The sequence below is a fragment of the Platalea leucorodia genome (genome assembly GCF_965183815.1).
Source record: "Platalea leucorodia genome assembly, chromosome: 18".
Lineage (NCBI taxonomy): Eukaryota > Metazoa > Chordata > Aves > Pelecaniformes > Threskiornithidae > Platalea > Platalea leucorodia.
Window position 1 is genome coordinate 6,419,990 of NC_138840.1, and position 17,302 is coordinate 6,437,291.

A 17,302-nucleotide genomic window follows, 5' to 3' on the forward strand; every position below is an offset into this window, starting at 1 on the left:
GTGGCCGCCGCCGCGGAGCGGAGCGGAGGCCGCGGCCGGGCGTGGGGCTGCGGGAGGCGCCGGCGGCCGCGCCGGCCCCGGGGCCATGGGTGAGCGGGGGCGGGCGGGCGCGGGCGAGCCGGGTCCCGGTCCCGGTCCCGCTGTGTGAGGGGGTGGGCGGCTCGGGCACCGCGGCCGGGAGGCGCCGCCGACAGCCCCGTCCGTGTGGGGCTGCGGGGAGCCGCTTCCTTCTCATTAATTCTGCGCCGGGCCCCGGCGGAGGCTTCGCCGCGTGGTCCCGGGCCGGGTGCCCGGCCGCCCCCCGGGGCCTCCGGGGCAGCGCCCTCCCGGCGGGCGCCTGTCCCAGGGCGGCGGGTGCCGTCGGGCCGGTGGAGGCCGCCCGCTGCCGGTAGCTCGGGAGGGGCCCGGCCGAGGCCTCGGGCGAGGCCGGCCTCCCTGCCCTGGCCTCCGGGCCCGCCGGTGGCGGCCGCTGCCCCGGTCCCCGCACCTGTAGGGTTGGCCTCGGACCGCCGTGAGGGCCTGCGGGGCCTGTCAGCGCCCAGCCCTGGGGAGCGTTCCCCGGGGGGGCCCGGCCCGGCCGGCCTGGGTGCTGCCGGTGCACCGGCCGTGGGCCGCCCCCTGCCAAGGGTGGGATTTTGCGTAGCAGGGCGTGCGTACGCGGCTGGGTGTAAAAATATCGCCTGGTAAAACTCCTGCCATCTTCCTCCCTGCATCAGCGCTGGGGGGCCTTTGGGCTTTGTTGACAGCGAAGCTGTTCTGGCAGCGCACTGGCAGGTTCAGGGCTTGCCGCGGGAGCAAACGGCTTGTGTTTGGTGCCGATTTCGCTTTCAGTCTGGGCAGGAATTTCTTAATTTAGTAGTTTAGGACTTCTGAGGAGGAGTCGCGTGTGTCTCAGCAGTGAGTAGTTGAAGGTTGTACCTCTAAGTGAGAATGAGTAAGACCATAAAGTATTAGAGCCGGAGCTGGCTGCAGAAACCTGTCCCGTCCTCCCTGTGCGAGCACACCTGACGAAGATAAGGAGGTGAGCTTTGGGACTGCCTGCACTCGGAACCTGTTTGTGTTAACCTCTTGGCTTTGGCTGTGCCTTTGGGAGCTTCGCTGCCGCAATACGTGAGAGCGTTAAAGGTCACCACGCTGCTGTTGGAGGGAGCCCGTGGCTCAGGCTGTAATCCTGTGTCCGGAGGGAGGTGGAGAAGTCGGAGCAGAGGCCAGTGCCTGCTGTGGTGGGGCTGCGCTACCGCCCGCCTGCTGCGGGACACCAGGCTCCCTTCGGGGCAGAAGGGCCAGGAGTTGGGTGCAGGAGGAGGGTGGTCGGGTTCGCAGGGTGCCTGCAGCCTGGATAGGGTGTAGCCCGAGGGACAGGGCAGGGTAAGGCTTGCCGGATGGCAAGTGGCCCCAGGCCAGTAGCAGTTGAGGTGCAGGACTTATTTCCCCGATGCTGGAGTGGTTGTGCTACATCCTTTTATTGTTTCTCTGTGGCATCCACGCTGATGGTTTGGTCACATAATCTCATTACTTAAAAGCACCCTGATGTTCAGCTGCTTTTTATCCTCAGGATATTACAGAATCATCTCCTTCTGAAACCACACAGAGGGAAGCCTTGTAGGCACTTAGCTGCTGTTTGATTAAGGACAACCCTATTGATTTTGCCTGAACTGCCCACTGTGCTTGGCCTAAGTAAGGGATGTGTTATCTGTCGGCAGAGGCTCGGTGGTGCTCTGGACTTGTGCAGTGTGCGCCTCGCTCGTGCCCGGGAGCTCTCCAGCTGGGAGCTCTCGCTAGACCGGAGGACGCTCCGTGCCCATTGCAATGTTCTATGTGAAACAGTCTTTTTTTGTTAGTCGGGTACACGGTTGTGAACTTGCGGTGTCTGTCAGCGTGCTTTCATGCTACAAATGATAGTAACGTTAGCATGGCAGTATGTGTAGATAACTTAAATATATTACTTTCTAGCTAGTGAGGGCTAGATGAGTAGATTATCGTTAAAAACAGCAACCACACCTCACTGTAAAGAAAGTGTCAGCACGTGTGTGAGTCATGCAGTAATCTTTGTGCGCATGAGGAAAGTCCTGCTGCAGTGGATTTATGGAATATTAAGTGTACATAGTAACGTAAGCTATAAACGAAAAACAGAATCTCATAGTATGATGCACGTCTCTCCTGTGGTGATTCTAAAGGCAATGGCTGCCTGACTGCACGGGAGCAGCCCAAGGTCGGGAACTCGTGCACTGGGCTCTGTACTGGGAGGGCGATGCAGTCTCAGGTGTTGTCAGGGTGCTGCAGTTGGATTTCCAGGCTCTTCTCCTGCCCTGTGCCCTGCTGTAGGTGCCCCTGCCGTGAGGATGGTGGGCCGGAGCGGGGATTTTTCCTGGTGGATGTGGCCTGTGCTTCAGCATGAAAGGGTTAAGCTGAAGTTGGCGTTTATGTAACCAAACAGGGAACTCCCAGAGATGAGTCCTTGGTTATCTCATGTGTTGATGCATCAGAAGGGTTTAAAGAAAGCCCAGCTTGTTGCTTGCTTACACTCTAATTACGTTGCTGGAATCCTGTGCTTCAGAGTTTCCCTGGCTGCCTGGGGGGGGGCAGGAAGGAATTTGCTTTCCCTGATGTATGACTTGGCCTGTGGAAGCCTTTTTTGTCCCTGAGAAGTTGGAGATTGGCCACAGCTAGACGTGGGATGTAGGCAAGGTGCACTGGGGTCCCTTTTGGCAGTACCGCCCCTCAAGTGCTGGCTGTGCCTTGCTCGCATACCCAGGATTAAACTAATCGGCACGTTGGGCTGAGGAAGGAGGTTTTCTAGTGGGTTGGTTCAGCAGGGGCTGCCGGAGGTGTTCGTGTCTCCCAGCTTGCAAAGCACGGCTCGCTTGGCGAGTTCATACTTTACCAGGTGCCTTCTGATGGCATGGGGGTGCTCCAGCCCCTCGTGCTGTGCCCGGTGCCTCGGGATTCTTCCTCTTCCTTTGGTCAGAGAAACTCTGTGTCTGGTTTTGAGCGAACTTCTTGCTTAGGGAAGAAGCTTGAATGAGTCTCCGCACGTTTCCAAGAAATCTCTGAGTCAGGGCTCCTGTATTTCTGGAGAAGGCTTCCCTTCCCAGAAGGGCTTGCACAGCGGTACACGGGTTGCACTGGTGGCTCTGAGTCATCTGATGGGCTTTTTTTTATTATAATAAAAATCTCTTACAGAAAGGTTGAACTTCCAAAGCCTTTGGTAAAGTTAGTGTTCCTGTATCTACCACAGGGCTTTGCAGAGGGAGGGGAGCACACGCCGGCTGCCCCTGCGCCCGGCTGCAGCAGCTCCTCCTTCCCGCACACCTGCTTTGCTTGGGACCTGCCCGGCAAACATTCCCTGTAATCCCTCAGCCGGTGACTCCCCCGCAGGCCTGGCTGATCCGAACTCCGCCTGTTCTCAGGAAAGCTTTTCCAATGGGAATCGAGCCTGTGTCCCTGGGAGCGCTGATGACTCGGGTCTGAGCTGTCCCTAGCCAGTCTTGCCCAGGGAAGGTGTGTGGCAACGCTCCGGGATTGCTGCTTCTTGCAGAGATACCGACCTGCTTGTTCCTGTGCATTCCCGTGCCGGGAAGCCAGACCATACTTGAGGTTTTACTCATTTGATGTTAGTGATCATGTAGGTTTTTAGGTCATGTCCAGCATGGCTTCTCATAAGTTGGAATTTGTCATGAGCCAGGCTTAAATGTGAACTTTGATTAATCATCACTGATAAATACTGCCCAGTACCTTATTTAAGTAGTAAAAGGTGCAGCCTGATACTGCTCATTTGAATCAATTCTTTTAGCTTTATTTTTGCAAGAGCTGAGGCCTGCGCTGGCTGAGAGTGGACTGGGTGAGCGGGACAAACACCTTTGGACCGGGTCTCCAGCTTTGTCCCAAATGCTGCAGCATTTGGCTCCCGGCAGAGACAGCTGGGCAGAAATGCTGCTGTGTAGGGTGGCAGGTCTCCTCCTGTCTGGGGTGGGAGATGGATAATTCATGAGCACAGAGCAATACCGCACTTCCCTGGGTGGCTGAGCACCCAGTGGGCCTGGCTGCGGTGCTGCCTCTCCACCGGGGAGGTTTCGAGCTGGTGACGAAGCCCGTGGGGAGCGGTGATTCATTTGTCCTGTCCGCATGCCCGAGTCAGCAGCCTGGCAGCCCTGCCTGCGACTCCCGCGCAGCCCTGTCTTCTTCCCACCTGCAGCCTTTCCAGGTCAGGAGCGACAGGCAGGTTTCGGGTGCCAGGGTACTGGTGGCGGAGCGAGCGGGAGCAGCCGCAGCTCAGCTACTTTGGCTGCCTGGGAGCTGCTCCTGTGGCACCTGGGCTCCCGGAGGCAGGTTCCCTTTAATGGTGTGAGCTCCTTGCTGAAGGAGCTTGTCCTCGATAGCCCTGAACTTCCAGCAGGCGCTGGTGGGCTCCATCATCTGCTGCTGGTTCCCAGCTGCCAGCTCATCCCATTGCCTTGCTTGCAGAGATCAGCTCACTTGTAGCAGTGGGGTAGGATGCCTTTGGGGTTGCCGTCATCACACTAGAAGGTGTAAATACCAACTAACTCATTTTGTCCCCTTGTTGCAAGATAAAACAACAGAAAGCATCGTGGAGGTTGTATCAGCTGCTCCAGTGTCTTAACTAGTTTCTGTGCTGCTGAGTAATCCTGTTAACGCCCCAAAGGTACTTTTCTTTTCCTGCCCCAGCTATTAGCTGTGGCTGCTGGACTGCAGGACCTGCTTGTTCTTTAATCTGAGATGAAAAGGTCAGTTTCCTCCTCTCTTGTTTTTCTTTGTTGTTAGGCTGGGCACTGGAACATCATGCAGTAATTTGGGAATTAGACAATTTCCTTAAGCTACGTAATTAAAAGACGTTACATCTATAGCTAGCGCAGTAAGAAGCTTTAGACACTTCTCCAGTAAGATGTTTGATATATTGCATGCATCACATTAAAATTGTTAAGTAATGGATTTTTGTGCTAGACTTGTAACTTCATTGTCTGTGAGAGACCGTTTTTGTTACAGATGGTGGGACAGGGAGCCGGGGTGGTTTGATTCAGTTTGTACCGTTTGGGTTTTGGGGGAGGGGGCAGTGAACCCACTACATCAGTATCTAACAGTCCTGTCCCTAGGATAGAGTGTTTTAAGGGATAAATGTTTTTGTTCTGGTTCTTTGCAGAAATGTTGGATGCTCTCTCTTGAGACTGATCCTGCTGATGTTAAAATGATATCCCCCCCCCCCCCCCCCCCCCCAGTCTTAGTCCCAGCTGTCTGTGAGGCTGCCTGTAGACAGAGGTGTTGCTGCAGGGGCTGGGGGCATGCTCTTTGCCCTTGCAAGGCTCGCCACCTCCCATGGAAATGTTCTAAATTCTCAACTTTAGCCTATTTTAAATCTCAGCTGTGCTGCACTGTAACCAGTTTGTGTGTGGGACTCCACTTACTGCTTATTTGCCCTCTGCCCATTGTGTGTGAGGAGGAAATCCTTGTGTGATGCAGTAATCCCCTCTTGCGTGCTCTGAGCGAGCCTGTCCTGGGAAGGCTCGGCTGCTCCGGTGGCATTAGCAGCAGGACACAAAGCAGCAGCTCGTTTGCTGTTTGAACGTGTTAGGCAGAGGGACAGCGACGCTGCCGGCGTCCCTCCAGCTGAGCTGCGCGGGGCTGACGGGGCTCCAGGGGCCAGCAGTGCCTGCGGTGAGGCCGGGGATGCTCCGGGGCCCGCGGGCGGGATGGCAGATGGCTTCAGCACACACTGCTCGTGGGACAGGACCCCCGTCTCATGATGGGTCCCACTCCGGGTCTGAGTGCTGAGAGCTGCTGTGGCCTCATGTTTCCGCTTACAGCTGCAGAGTCAGTTTAAACCGTCCAGTTTATTATGGCGTCTGTCTAAAACTTATTTAAAGCCTGTTCTTCCAGGATATAGTTCAGCTGTTGGTGTCTGAGCAATACCAGCTTCATGTTGTGAGTACTTCTAGTAGTGAAGCCCCTTGAAATCAGAGCTTTGCATCAGCCCAGCTCAAGCCAAGGTGAAATGAATTGGCAGGTAGAAAACACCCTCTGGCTTGGCAGGGAGGGGGAGCCTCCTGCATTGCTGTTCTTGTTTTAAGATTTTCCTTAAACCCTGTCTCGAAATACCATTTTTAGCCCTATGCCTAGCGGATGGCCACTCGTTCCGCGGGAGACTTACCCAAGGAAGTCCGTGCCCTTTTGACCAATTTCCTTGCTCCAATCGGGGTTACACAATGTGCAGAAAAGGGAACAATCTTCCTGCTTTTTCACAGCAGCTGCCCCTGGTTTTCTTCCTTTTGCTCTGGGACCTTCCTTCCATCCAACCAACCTTCATTCTGGTCTCAGAGGAACCTGAAGTGCTCACGTGCAAACCCTCTGGGTGCTGCTGAGGGCCCCTGAGATTTTTGGTGGGCTCTGCCACCCTCGCGGTGCAGCCCAAGCAGCAGGAACCGAGGAGGGAGCCGGGAGACTGGGTAGAGAGTACCGTGAGTGGCACAGGGTTCTCTCTCATAGTTGAGTACTCATTTATGTCGGTATGTTTCTCACTTGCTCTTACAAGTAATCTGTGCTGGAGCTGTGATATTTAAGTCGGTGGATGTCCTTTAAGCAGCGGTAGGGCTGGGGCACCTCTGCTCGCTCTTGGTGCCGAGACGACTCATACCGAAAGTGCTGGCTAGCCGGCGTGTGGGTGAGCAGGCTGCCTGCGTGCCGTCGGCATGGGTCTGCCTGACCGGGGGGTCCTGCTGCCAAGAGCAGGCTCTGAACGTTGTTTATCAAAGTATTAATAGCTTCAGTACTTTAATTCGGAAAGAGCTTCGGCCGTCTTTGCAGATCCCCCAGGACCAGGTGATAATACTGTGTTGTGTTTTGGGTGGCGTTGGGAGTTTGGCTCCTGCATCCCAAATGTTCCTTTTGCATTTTTAAGTTGATCTAACTGGATGCTGGTAAAGCAAACCAGCTTGGATTAACGAATGTGTAACACGTGCAATATCTGTAGGTTAAACTTTAAGCATTTGGTAGGGGTGGTATAGATTCAATTCTAGAGTGTCTGGTTTAAATCCTAAATTTCTCCTTTTGAATGGGACCAGATGAACTATTAAGCAGTACTGAATTTGAGTTGAATGCGTTTATTTTTTTAAAGAGGCTGAATATAAATTGTAAAGAGGAATTAACTTGCAGTGGGGATTTGATAAGAATAAAACTCAATGTATTCTTCTTTGCCTTTTGCATAAATTGTTCTGTTCAAGTCCAAACTTTAAATATTAACTCTTACCGTGATTAAAAATTGCTTCTAGTGATGAAGTCTCTGTTGTGGCACTATTGCTAACTTGTGTGTATTTAAAATACGGTTAAAAACAGGCAAGCTAGTACCACGTGGTGGAGGTTAACATGGAGAACGTGTTTGTTTCTGCTCTGAAGGTCTGTCTCACATCACAAAATGCCTTTTGAGATCGTTGACGCTTGTGTTTGTCTTGCTGTGCAGGGCCATGCATCTGTGACTCTTTGGGGACTGAACTTCAAGAGCCCTTTTATTCTCTCACGTGATATCAGGAGCTTCAGGCCTTTTCTAAGCCAAAACAAACACAGATGTTTCAAGCTGCAGAAGTTTTGGTGCATACCACGTTATCGTAATCAAGAATAATCCAGAACCACAGCATCAAGTGTATCTTGTTTCGCATTACAGAGTCCTCGACCTTTCGACCATCCAGCCTTCTCCAAGGTGATGACTCCTGTCTCCTGAGACGTTGGAAAACCTAGTTTGGAAGAAGAGTAAAGATACAGTTGATGCTGAACTACGTGAGTCCTCAGATTATTTTGTTTACGATAACGCCGTTTGCACCAGCGATTCCTATCCAGCTCGGATTGCACAACGGTCATTGTCTCAGAGTTTCTGTGCAGTGGGGTTTCTCCAGTGGAAATCTTACTCATACGTTTCCAGCAGGGATGATGATGTTGCAAGGAGTGGAGAATTTTATAAGGCACAATCAAATATTAGGTCAGGGATGTGGAATGAACAGAACAAGGAGCATATGGGGCTTGGGACTTTGTTCTGTTCAACGAGCTGGGCCTGGTAACACTTCTCTGTCAGAGATCTGAATGGCTGGTGGAAGTCGGTAGTGCAGGGATGCAAAGTCTGCTGCGAGGCTTCTCACCTTATCTCTCTTGCTATCTCTGATCTTGGTGACAGGTACTGCTAGATGAATCAATGCAGTGAGATCATGCTTGTGTCCACAGAAAGGGTGGGACTGCCAGAGGGTAAACTTCATTCAAAGTATGGTGATTTGTCAGTCTCTTACGTGGTAAAACACTGGGACTTTTTTAAAACAAATAAGTACAACCCAAAAATATTTTCCCAGTCTGCTGTAGTAACCTCTTGGGGAATACTGCCGAGGCTTGGTTTTGACTTGCTCAGAGTAAGAAAATGGATCGGTGCTTAGTTCCTCCTCTCCCCTACCCCCCTCAAAAAAAAAAAAAAAAAACCAAACCTTGAAATGTTAGAGCACGAGCATTTAATGTCTAGATAATTGTGAAAGTCTTTGAAACTATTTTCCAGGAGATAAAGGTGAAGAGGAGATATATTGGAAACAAAGCTTCAGTTTGATGGAGCTGATTTATGCTTGCAGCGAGTGTGAAGGCTAGCCTGGCAGCAGTCGCGAGGGTTCTTCTCCTGCTAAACTGAAACAAGACTTTCCTTTGGGGAAGAAATGTTTTAGTCACAGAGACTTGAATTTATCTGGCCCTTTAGGTGTTGGTTCTGCAATACCGCCTCAAATTCTCTTCAGATTTCTGAGCAGCAGAAAATGCATGTTGGAAATCAGATTTTCTGCAATACCTGAATAAGTAGGAGTTAGTTAAGCTTTTAGTTGTTCGTGCTGAATTGTAGTGGTGTGTGGACCTTGAATAAATACTTGGCTGCAAAGCATGAGATTTGCATTTAATAGATTAAATTGTTCTTTGCATGGAGTGGTAGTGCAAGAGAGCACATGTACTGGCACCACAGTGTTCCTTTCGTTGGCGTATCCATTAAAGGCAGGTAATGGTGTGTTAATTCTAAACAAAGCATTGCTTCCTGCGTGCGGAGACTGAAGTGGTAGAGTTTTATATGTTGGTCTCAAATTTCAGGTGTTCAACTCAATCCAGCTGCATTGGATGTAGATAGACGGAGATAAAATTAAAAAGATAGAGCTTAAAGAGGTACAAGGAGAGAGAGAGGGAAGTTCTTTTAAGACTAAAAATACATTTTTTAAAAAAAAATCATTGTTAACTGAGTCTCACAATAACTGACGTGTCAGTCTTCTATGCCCTTGCTGGGAAAGGTGAAAGATATTGTTCATTTTTCTGGTCAGTTAGTTTTGTGCGTTCTTGGCTGGTTGAGGAACAGACTTGAGCCTTCTGCGTTACCTGGTGAGCTGGCTGCAGCGCCTGGTGGGAAGTCCTCAGCGAAGGAACCCCCAAGAGCCCATAGGCTGAAGCAGAAGTAGACACCCATACAAAAGGATAACTTGGGCATTTTCTTTCGGAGTTTTTTGGAATATGTTAATTTGCAAACTTGTTTTTGCTGTAAAACAAGCTTTAATTATTTTGACTTGTTCCCACTGTGTCTCTCAAACAACTGTTCTAGGAAATGTTGCTTTGAATAATGAGGCTGCTTTATACCTTCAAAAATGCATTAAGCCTCCAACCCACAACTGGTCTATCAGTAATGAGCCATAGCTTTTTTGTAGAAACACAAGTAGGCAGAGACACGAGTGCATCAGTCGGTGAAAGCCTTCCAGTATGAAATAAGGGATAGCATAAGAAATTAACTCAATTGCTCATCAAATGTGATCGTCTTTCTCTTTTAAGAGCCAAGGATGAAGCGGCGAGCATCAGACAGAGGAGCTGGGGAAACATCCACTAAGGCAAAAGCTCTCTGTACAGGGATTTCTGGAAATAATGCCAAGAGAGCGGGCCCTTTTATACTAGGTAAGCAGGGAGGGTTTTCTTCTTCAGTTTTCAAGGTAGCTACTGATTGCAAAACTGAAAATAAAAGGCACTATGAAATGAGGCAAAGCAGATGTGTAATTTAGCGTCTTACCTCAGAGTGCAATGCACTTGATGTAGCAGAGCAGCAGCAGCCCTTGGAACTTCTGCAGCTAGTCAAGCTAAGGAGATCTGTAATCCTAATATAGCAAGGAAGGCATGGCTTTTAAGATAAGTATGAGCCTGTGCTTTTACCCTTTTTTTTTTTTTTTTCTTTTTTAAACTACGTTCTTGAACTTTGTTAAAGAACAAATTCGTTCAGGGGGCTTTTTGGTTAGAGCTCCAGGGAGATGTTTAACCCTGCTTGCCTGGAATATGCTGTCAAATCAGTGTGTAGGCAACTTAATAATGCACTAGTGGTCATTATAAGCGGTATGTGCCTAAGGCAAGACCACTCTGCTACCTTTTGAGAGTTGCTAGAACAGTTGTTAGTTCAGAACTAGTTATATAAACTATGAAAACCATGATGGACTTTACCGTGGAAACCAATGGATAATCAATGGAAGCTGATTGATTTAAACTGAAGAGTGGAGACTGTATGTTAAGTTGAAATTTGGACTAATCTGCGTATCTGAGCAGTCCCTGCAGAGGTGGCAGTTGGGTTCAGAGGTGTGTGGTAATAGCAGTTGCCATGGGTGTTACTAATAAACGTAAAAGCCGTATAGTTCAGGCATGCAGAAATTTGAATTTCTGAAGACAGCTGTGCCCTGTGTGGGCTTTTGTTAAATGTTTCTCCAGTGAACAAACGAAACATTGTCCAAAAACGTTTGAATTCAATACTATTTTTTTCTTTGGATTGTAATTTGTGGAAATGCACTTAGTCTCCTGAAAAAAAGGAACTTAGTTTAACCTAACGTAAACTGTGTGACACTTGCATACTGATGTAACCCTGAATTAGTCATTGCTGCTTAAAGGAAAACAAGTCTGTTTTTGCTTTGTGCTGTTAGGTCCACGTTTAGGTAACTCCCCTGTGCCAAGTATTGTTCAGTGTTTGGCAAGAAAGGATGGGACAGATGACTTTTATCAGCTAAAGGTAAGCAAACTGCAGGGCTTCCAGATCTTCAGGGCCCTTTAGCTCTCGCGACAGAAGTGCGTGGTGTAGGCTGTGTGGTGCACTGTCGGAAATGGCTGCTGGAACTTCCCCTCGGCGGGCAGTTCTGCCAGGCATAGATCTGGTGTCGAGATTAGCCCTGAGACGAGGCCTCTGTGGCTGCTGCACTGCTCTCCTGGAGCCCTCTGATCTGCTCTGCTGTCCCTGAAATGGGGGCGGATCCGGTGGGAAAAATCACCTGGGATATTTGCAGAAAGCCACCTGAGCAGCTTTTCTGTGTTCATCAAGTTCATGCTATGCATTCTGCACAGATGTTAGTTCAAACAGGTTTGTGGCAAGTATGCAAACATCAGAGCAATAACATCAGCTGTTAAACACATGTGAATACCTAAAATGTGAGAGAGGTTTGGGGGCATTTGGGTTTTTCTGGGAGCTGTAAAAGTCTTCTCCCTTTTCCTGAAGATTCTCACCTTAGAAGAAAGGGGTGATAAAGGAATAGAAACCCAGGAGGAACGACAGGGCAAGATGCTGCTGCACACAGAGTATTCTCTCCTTTCCCTGCTCCACAACCAGGAAGGAGTGGTTCATCATCATGGGCTCTTTCAGGTACCGCTGGTCACCATCCAGGTCGGGGGAATGCCAGTGATTGCTGTTGGCTTGAGCTGCTTTTGCTTAATGTACAGTTTGTGCTGACCCCGTTCTTGTGCGTAAAGAATTACCGGCACACCGCTGAGATTTACTACTGCTGCTGCTTCAAACAAGCAAGTTTGTGGCAGGGGCTTTTGAGAGTTAGGTGGGATGTAACGGGGTTTGGGATACGTGAGAACATTTAAAGATGGAACAGGCGCTCAGTAGCAGCCCTTCAACTAGGAAAATAGCTGCTTCACTGGCAAATTAATTTGTGCCCGTAGAGCACCCTTTAGAACTGAATTTATGCTTTCCAGTTTCTGTACTGTTTTATGATGACTTGTAAGAGGGCCAAATTATCGAGAAACTGTTTCAGCAAGTTAAACTGATCAATGTGCTGATCAATGCCTCATGTGAGTGAATTGCGCTGCTGTTAACGCCTTCAGAGCTGTTTATGGATGCGAGGGGCTGATGGGAATTACTGGGTTGGATGTTGGTATTGCCTTGCTTGCTGGTTAAATTTTGCCAACAGACTTTTCACTTGAGGCCATCTGTACTACGTCTTAAATAAGCCAAATGTCCAACTCAGCTGTGTCGTGTTTAATGTTATGGAAGAACTGCTAATTGTGTCTTAAGATTTCTGTTCTTCTCATTAATAATGTGTTGGATCCTTAGTATTCACAGAGTCTGTACCACTGTAGAGTTTTTCTAGCCTTTATCTAAAGATGTCTGTGTGTATGTAAACGGTATCAGTGCTGACATACACATACAGTCAAATGGCATAGACTTTCTCTGGCTTCTCTCAATAGAGATCATGTATCTTTTTGAAATTCCAACTCGGGGCAAAGATCAAGCGCTATGATTGCATTTGCTTATTTTGAGATCATCATGTAGTTAGTTACTCTCTAGTGCTCTGTATGTAAGTACATATGCCCAGATAGCTTCCCTGAACTATTGCTCATTTGTTTGCCTCCCTGTAGGACCGAGCTTGTGAAATTATAGAAGATCTAGAAGCCAATAGAATGGTCAGGAAAATGAAGAAGCGCATTTGTCTTGTGTTAGACTGTCTCTGTGCTCATGATTTCAGTGACAAAACAGCAGATCTGATTAATCTGCAGCATTATGTCATTAAAGAGAAGAGACTCAGTGAGCGGGAGACGGTAGTGATATTTTATGATGTGGTACGAGTGGTAGAAGCATTACATAAGGTAAGGTCTTTGTTATCCCTTTCGGTGCTGGAAGACTCTTTTCCCACGTTAGCACAATAGGTGTTTTAAAACTTCTTTGTGCAGGCGGTGGTAAGGTTGCAGAGAATGGATATTTCAGCTGTTTCCCTGTAACAGTTCTGCGTAAGACCTCATGCCCCAAGCCATAAAAGAGCATTCCCTTCCCTTCCCCTCCCCTCAAGTTTCTCAATAATAACGTAGCATTTGTTGACTGTGGAGAGGGGCCAGCTGGACGAAATGCAGATCAGGTGAACTACAGTGTTACCTCAGAAAGGGGTGGTTGAAGAGGAGAGCAGAGGCTAATCAAATGCAGGAAACACTTCAAGCAATTTCCTTTTGAAGCAAGATAAATGGCAACGTCGGAATTGATTTCTGAGGTCTGAACCTCAAGCTACAAGTTTGAGATCAATGAACGAGAAATTATTGTAACAAAAATAGATTCTGCCAATGTTTGACTTCTTACCCTGGGACAAGGGGAAACCCACAATTGCTTGGCAGAGCGATGAGGCATATATCTTTTGAGGAAATGCTCATCATATTGGTCTTACTGAGCCTGGACGCTTAAATTGTAGGCCTCTTGGTTTCAGTCAAGTCTGCCTGTGTGTTCAAAGTAGGAAGTTTGCTTGTTCTGTCCTTCTGACCAGAATCGAAAATGAAGTGCACGAAGTACCCAGGATGCAACCTGACTTGAAACCTTGATCTAGGTTATTTCTGAGAATGAAGATGACATGTTTTCAAAAAATACTTAGTGCTTTTGTCCAAGTATCGAATTTATACTTCTATAACAAATATGCTTTTGCTCACGTTATACTATTATATATTTTACAGAAAAATATTGTGCACAGAGACTTGAAACTAGGAAACATGGTGCTAAACAAAAGGTAAGTCTGCCGGAGAGCTGCCGTTCTGGCAGTTGTCTTATGTTTCTTCCCTGAAGCAGGTTTCTGTTAGAAACACAATTGAAGGCAGCGCTTGTTGAGAGTGCTGTCATGCGAGCAGGGTGAATGGAAGCAGGCTGCGCAAAAATACAAATCCAGTTCAAACTTATGTGAGTTAATCTCCAAAAACGAATTGAGCCCAACCTAGATGGTTCACTCTTCCACCAAGCTTAGTGACCCCTTATCAGCACTTCTTTTTGCATTCTAACTTCTGAAAACTTTTATAGTCATTCAGAAACCTGCAAGAGAAATGCTTATTTTAAATACATTAAAAAAATTAAGGTGCAGTAAGTGGTTCTGTTCACATAATTCGCTTTCCATCGTGCTAAAGGAGTTCCCAACGCTGCAGTCTGTACTATAAGCACAGCAGTGTTAAATCTTTGACTGTTGCACTGCTGTGTTTTTGCTAGCAGTAAAATATTTACTTATCTAAACAAAAGTTCTTCTGTCTAGTCTGTATTTGTGCTTGAAATAGCTTCCTTGTTCCCGTTAGCTGGTTTGATGCAAGCCTCAGTTTATGATGCACTGATGTCCAACATGTCTTGGATGCTGTGCAGGCAGAGGAGGGACCAGTCCTCCCGGAGCAGAGCGAACAGCATCCGTGGGGCATGAGTTCAGCACGAGTGACAGGCAGCTGGTGGTAGTGTGCGCTTGGCTCGCTGGCTCCTTGGAGGTTTTTTAGTTGTCTGGGGTTATGTAGTTACTTAGTTGGCAAGCTAGTTCCAGTTCAGATACTCTGCTGTGTCCTTCAGTATTACATTACTGGCTAAATATTTTGCACTAACTTGAAGAATGAGTGGAATTCATTGTCTTCTCACCCTGTCTGGTTTTCTGTGGAACGAATGAAAAACTGGAAGGCTTTAGGGTCTGCAGGCTTCTAGAGTCTGTGCAAAGCATGTGGGTTCACTGTGGTCACAGCTTGCTTTTGTCTCCTCCCTAACACTGTTTGAAAGCGAACAGATTTTACCTACTGAGGTTGAACTTCTTGGTTCCCCAAACACACACAGCAGCTAGTGGTTTTCAGGGCCACCTGTGGATTGTTTTAAGTCATTTCTATAGAGCTGCTTTAAAATAAATCCCTTATCTTCTGCTTGCTTCTTTGATTCTCCTTCTTGCTAGGAAGAGGCAGACAAAGGTTGCTGCTTTAAAGGATCCACTCAGAGCTTCCCTTCTTTTCTGGGCAAAGTGTGCAGGGGAGCATCCCACTGATAGAGCTGCACGAGGGGCCCCCACTAGCAGGAAAAGGGAGATGTTTGAAGCTTTGTGAACGCACTTGTCAAAGTCATTTTTTATGTTACGTGCTATGTTTTTGCTTTTTACTAGCAAGACCATCCGCTTTGGTGAGGAAAAACCATAGCCTCTACAGCAGTGAGTCATATGAAAGGGTGGGTGAGGCGTAAGAATAGATCACCGTGGAGAGGACCAGTCACTTGGGCTGATCAGAAATGTTTCTGTTCCAGCAACGCTCACAAAAGAGCCGGGTCTTTTCTGTTGGTGGGGGAGTGAAGGTAGCTACGTATCACTGCAAAGTCCGAAGCGGGCAAGTTACGCCCTAGGCTGAGGAAGATCCCTCAGATGTTGTCCCCCATGAGATGCAGACGTTAAAGCCTTGCAAGGTTTCCAGTTAGCCAGTGCAGTAGTTGGATAATTACCGATTAGATAAAATTTCAGTGACTAAATAAAACCAAGCAACCCTGAGCGTTTTAGTGTCGTTTAGAACACTTAGTCTTTTAAATCTTTAACAAATCCTGCAGATTGTTATTCAGCCAGGGAAGTCTCTTGACAGTTGAAGCTAACACTTCTTAAACACAAGTCTGCCTTTCTTAATAATCGACTCTCCGTTGCCAGCCCACACTTGGTTTTATTTCACTTGTCTGTTAGATTTGCTGGAAATATTTTTTAGTTATTTTGACTGACTTAATTCATGCTCTCAGGCTCTAGTTGTGTAATACTTTTCAAGAATACAGAAATCTTCTAGACAGTGTTTTTCTGCTCAGTCCTTTAAGTTGTATGTTAAAATCTAAATTATCTGAGTGACATGGGAGATTAAATGGGGTAGTAATGTTGTAATGAGCTCACTTTCCCTGGACGAATTTGTTAATTGGAACTGGCAATACCACAGGGAAGCAGGCGTATCTTAATACAGAAATTGTGCGTACCTGCAGTTCTCACCTTTTCTGAAGTACTTCAGTGTAGGAGGTTTTTTGGATGTTGATTAGACTTTCCCTGTTCTGCATACTTTCGTGTGAAGAATAGTCCTGCAGATCAGGTAAAACTGCCGCCAGACTCTTGCTGTGGGACTGTTGGGTAACGCAAAAGTGGTTAAAGTGAATCTGATCAAAGGTCCTGTAGATCATCTGCTGGTGACACATAAGCAAACAGTGCGTGGAGGGCAGGCGTGGGGCAGTCCTTCCTGTAGGGTATTTTCCCTCAGCTTCCAGAAAATGTTGTATGGAGAAGGTGCCTTTAGAAATGGTAGTTGGGAAGCCTAGGGGAGAATCAGCTGTTAAAATAAACTTCTACTTTCTTAACGCTCATGCCCTACAATGCTCAGCAAGCACGAAAGTGCGGATGCCGGTGCTGTGCTGCTGGCTAGGATGCTGTCAGTCTGCTCCTGGGAGGCTGGCCAAAAGGCGGCTGCGTGGCTGCAAGGTGAGCAGGTTACATGAGCACCCTGTGACACGCCACTCAGGTTGGATGTAGACTTTGTCTGTAGCTGTAACAGAGATTCTCTTACTCCCCCTGTAAGGGTCTTGCAAGCCATGCTGACAGGTGTGGAATCCCTCCCCATTGGGATGGAGTTGATCTTACAGCTCTGCTTGTCTTTTCCGAGCGCTTCAGGCTTCCCAAAAAGCCCCGTAGACACATCTCTATTTTGGTTAACTTCCTCTGTTTGTGCTGTTTGGCTCGTGCAGGTCTTTGTTCACTGATGCCTTCTGATTCTCCCCAGGACTCATCGAATAACCATAACAAACTTCTGTCTCGGAAAGCACCTCGTGAGTGAAGATGACCTGCTGAAAGACCAGCGAGGGAGCCCTGCCTACATCAGCCCAGATGTGCTTAGTGGTAAGCAATCCCCTTCAGCCCTCAGTGGGAATTCGCAGCTCCGACACCTAACGCTTGTTTCATTTATTTGTGGCTCTTGACAATAAATGAAAACCACCTAGTTCTGTTCCCATATGTAATCTGCCTTCTGTGAGAGCCTTTTAATTAGGGTCCAGTTATGAGACTCGGTCTGTTTTTCCAACTGGGAAAGTACAGAGAGAAGGAGCGAGTGTAACTTTTTTCTTAAGGCTAGTCTGAACTTCAAAGCTAATTAAATGCTCCCTGCCTGTTCCTAAATAAGTCCGACTGCAGACAAGATGTTCTGTTTCCCATGTCTGAATCTTGTTCCTGAGGCTTCACTTAAGCTGCAGGTAAATCCTTAGGCCTCAGAGGCAATTGGTCCAAAT

General features: G+C 48.0%; 1 protein-coding gene across 3 annotated transcripts in view; it reads left to right on the plus strand.

Annotated features, from left to right (window-relative positions):
• The window catches only part of STK40 (serine/threonine kinase 40), a 25,336-nt gene continuing 8,034 nt past the window's right edge, over nucleotides 1–17,302 (plus strand). The window contains exons 1-8 of one of the 3 annotated variants that reach the window (XM_082329365.1): nucleotides 1–89; nucleotides 7,670–7,782; nucleotides 9,832–9,951; nucleotides 10,956–11,041; nucleotides 11,522–11,665; nucleotides 12,667–12,894; nucleotides 13,741–13,793; nucleotides 16,801–16,916. In XM_082329365.1, coding sequence (XP_082185491.1) covers nucleotides 9,840–9,951; nucleotides 10,956–11,041; nucleotides 11,522–11,665; nucleotides 12,667–12,894; nucleotides 13,741–13,793; nucleotides 16,801–16,916 — 739 coding nt within the window. In that variant the 5' untranslated portion in view covers nucleotides 1–89; nucleotides 7,670–7,782; nucleotides 9,832–9,839. Of the gene's footprint in view, nucleotides 90–494; nucleotides 1,022–7,669; nucleotides 7,783–9,831; nucleotides 9,952–10,955; nucleotides 11,042–11,521; nucleotides 11,666–12,666; nucleotides 12,895–13,740; nucleotides 13,794–16,800; nucleotides 16,917–17,302 lie in introns of those variants that run through there. The other 2 variants (XM_082329364.1, XM_082329366.1) reach the window with 2 other exon arrangements.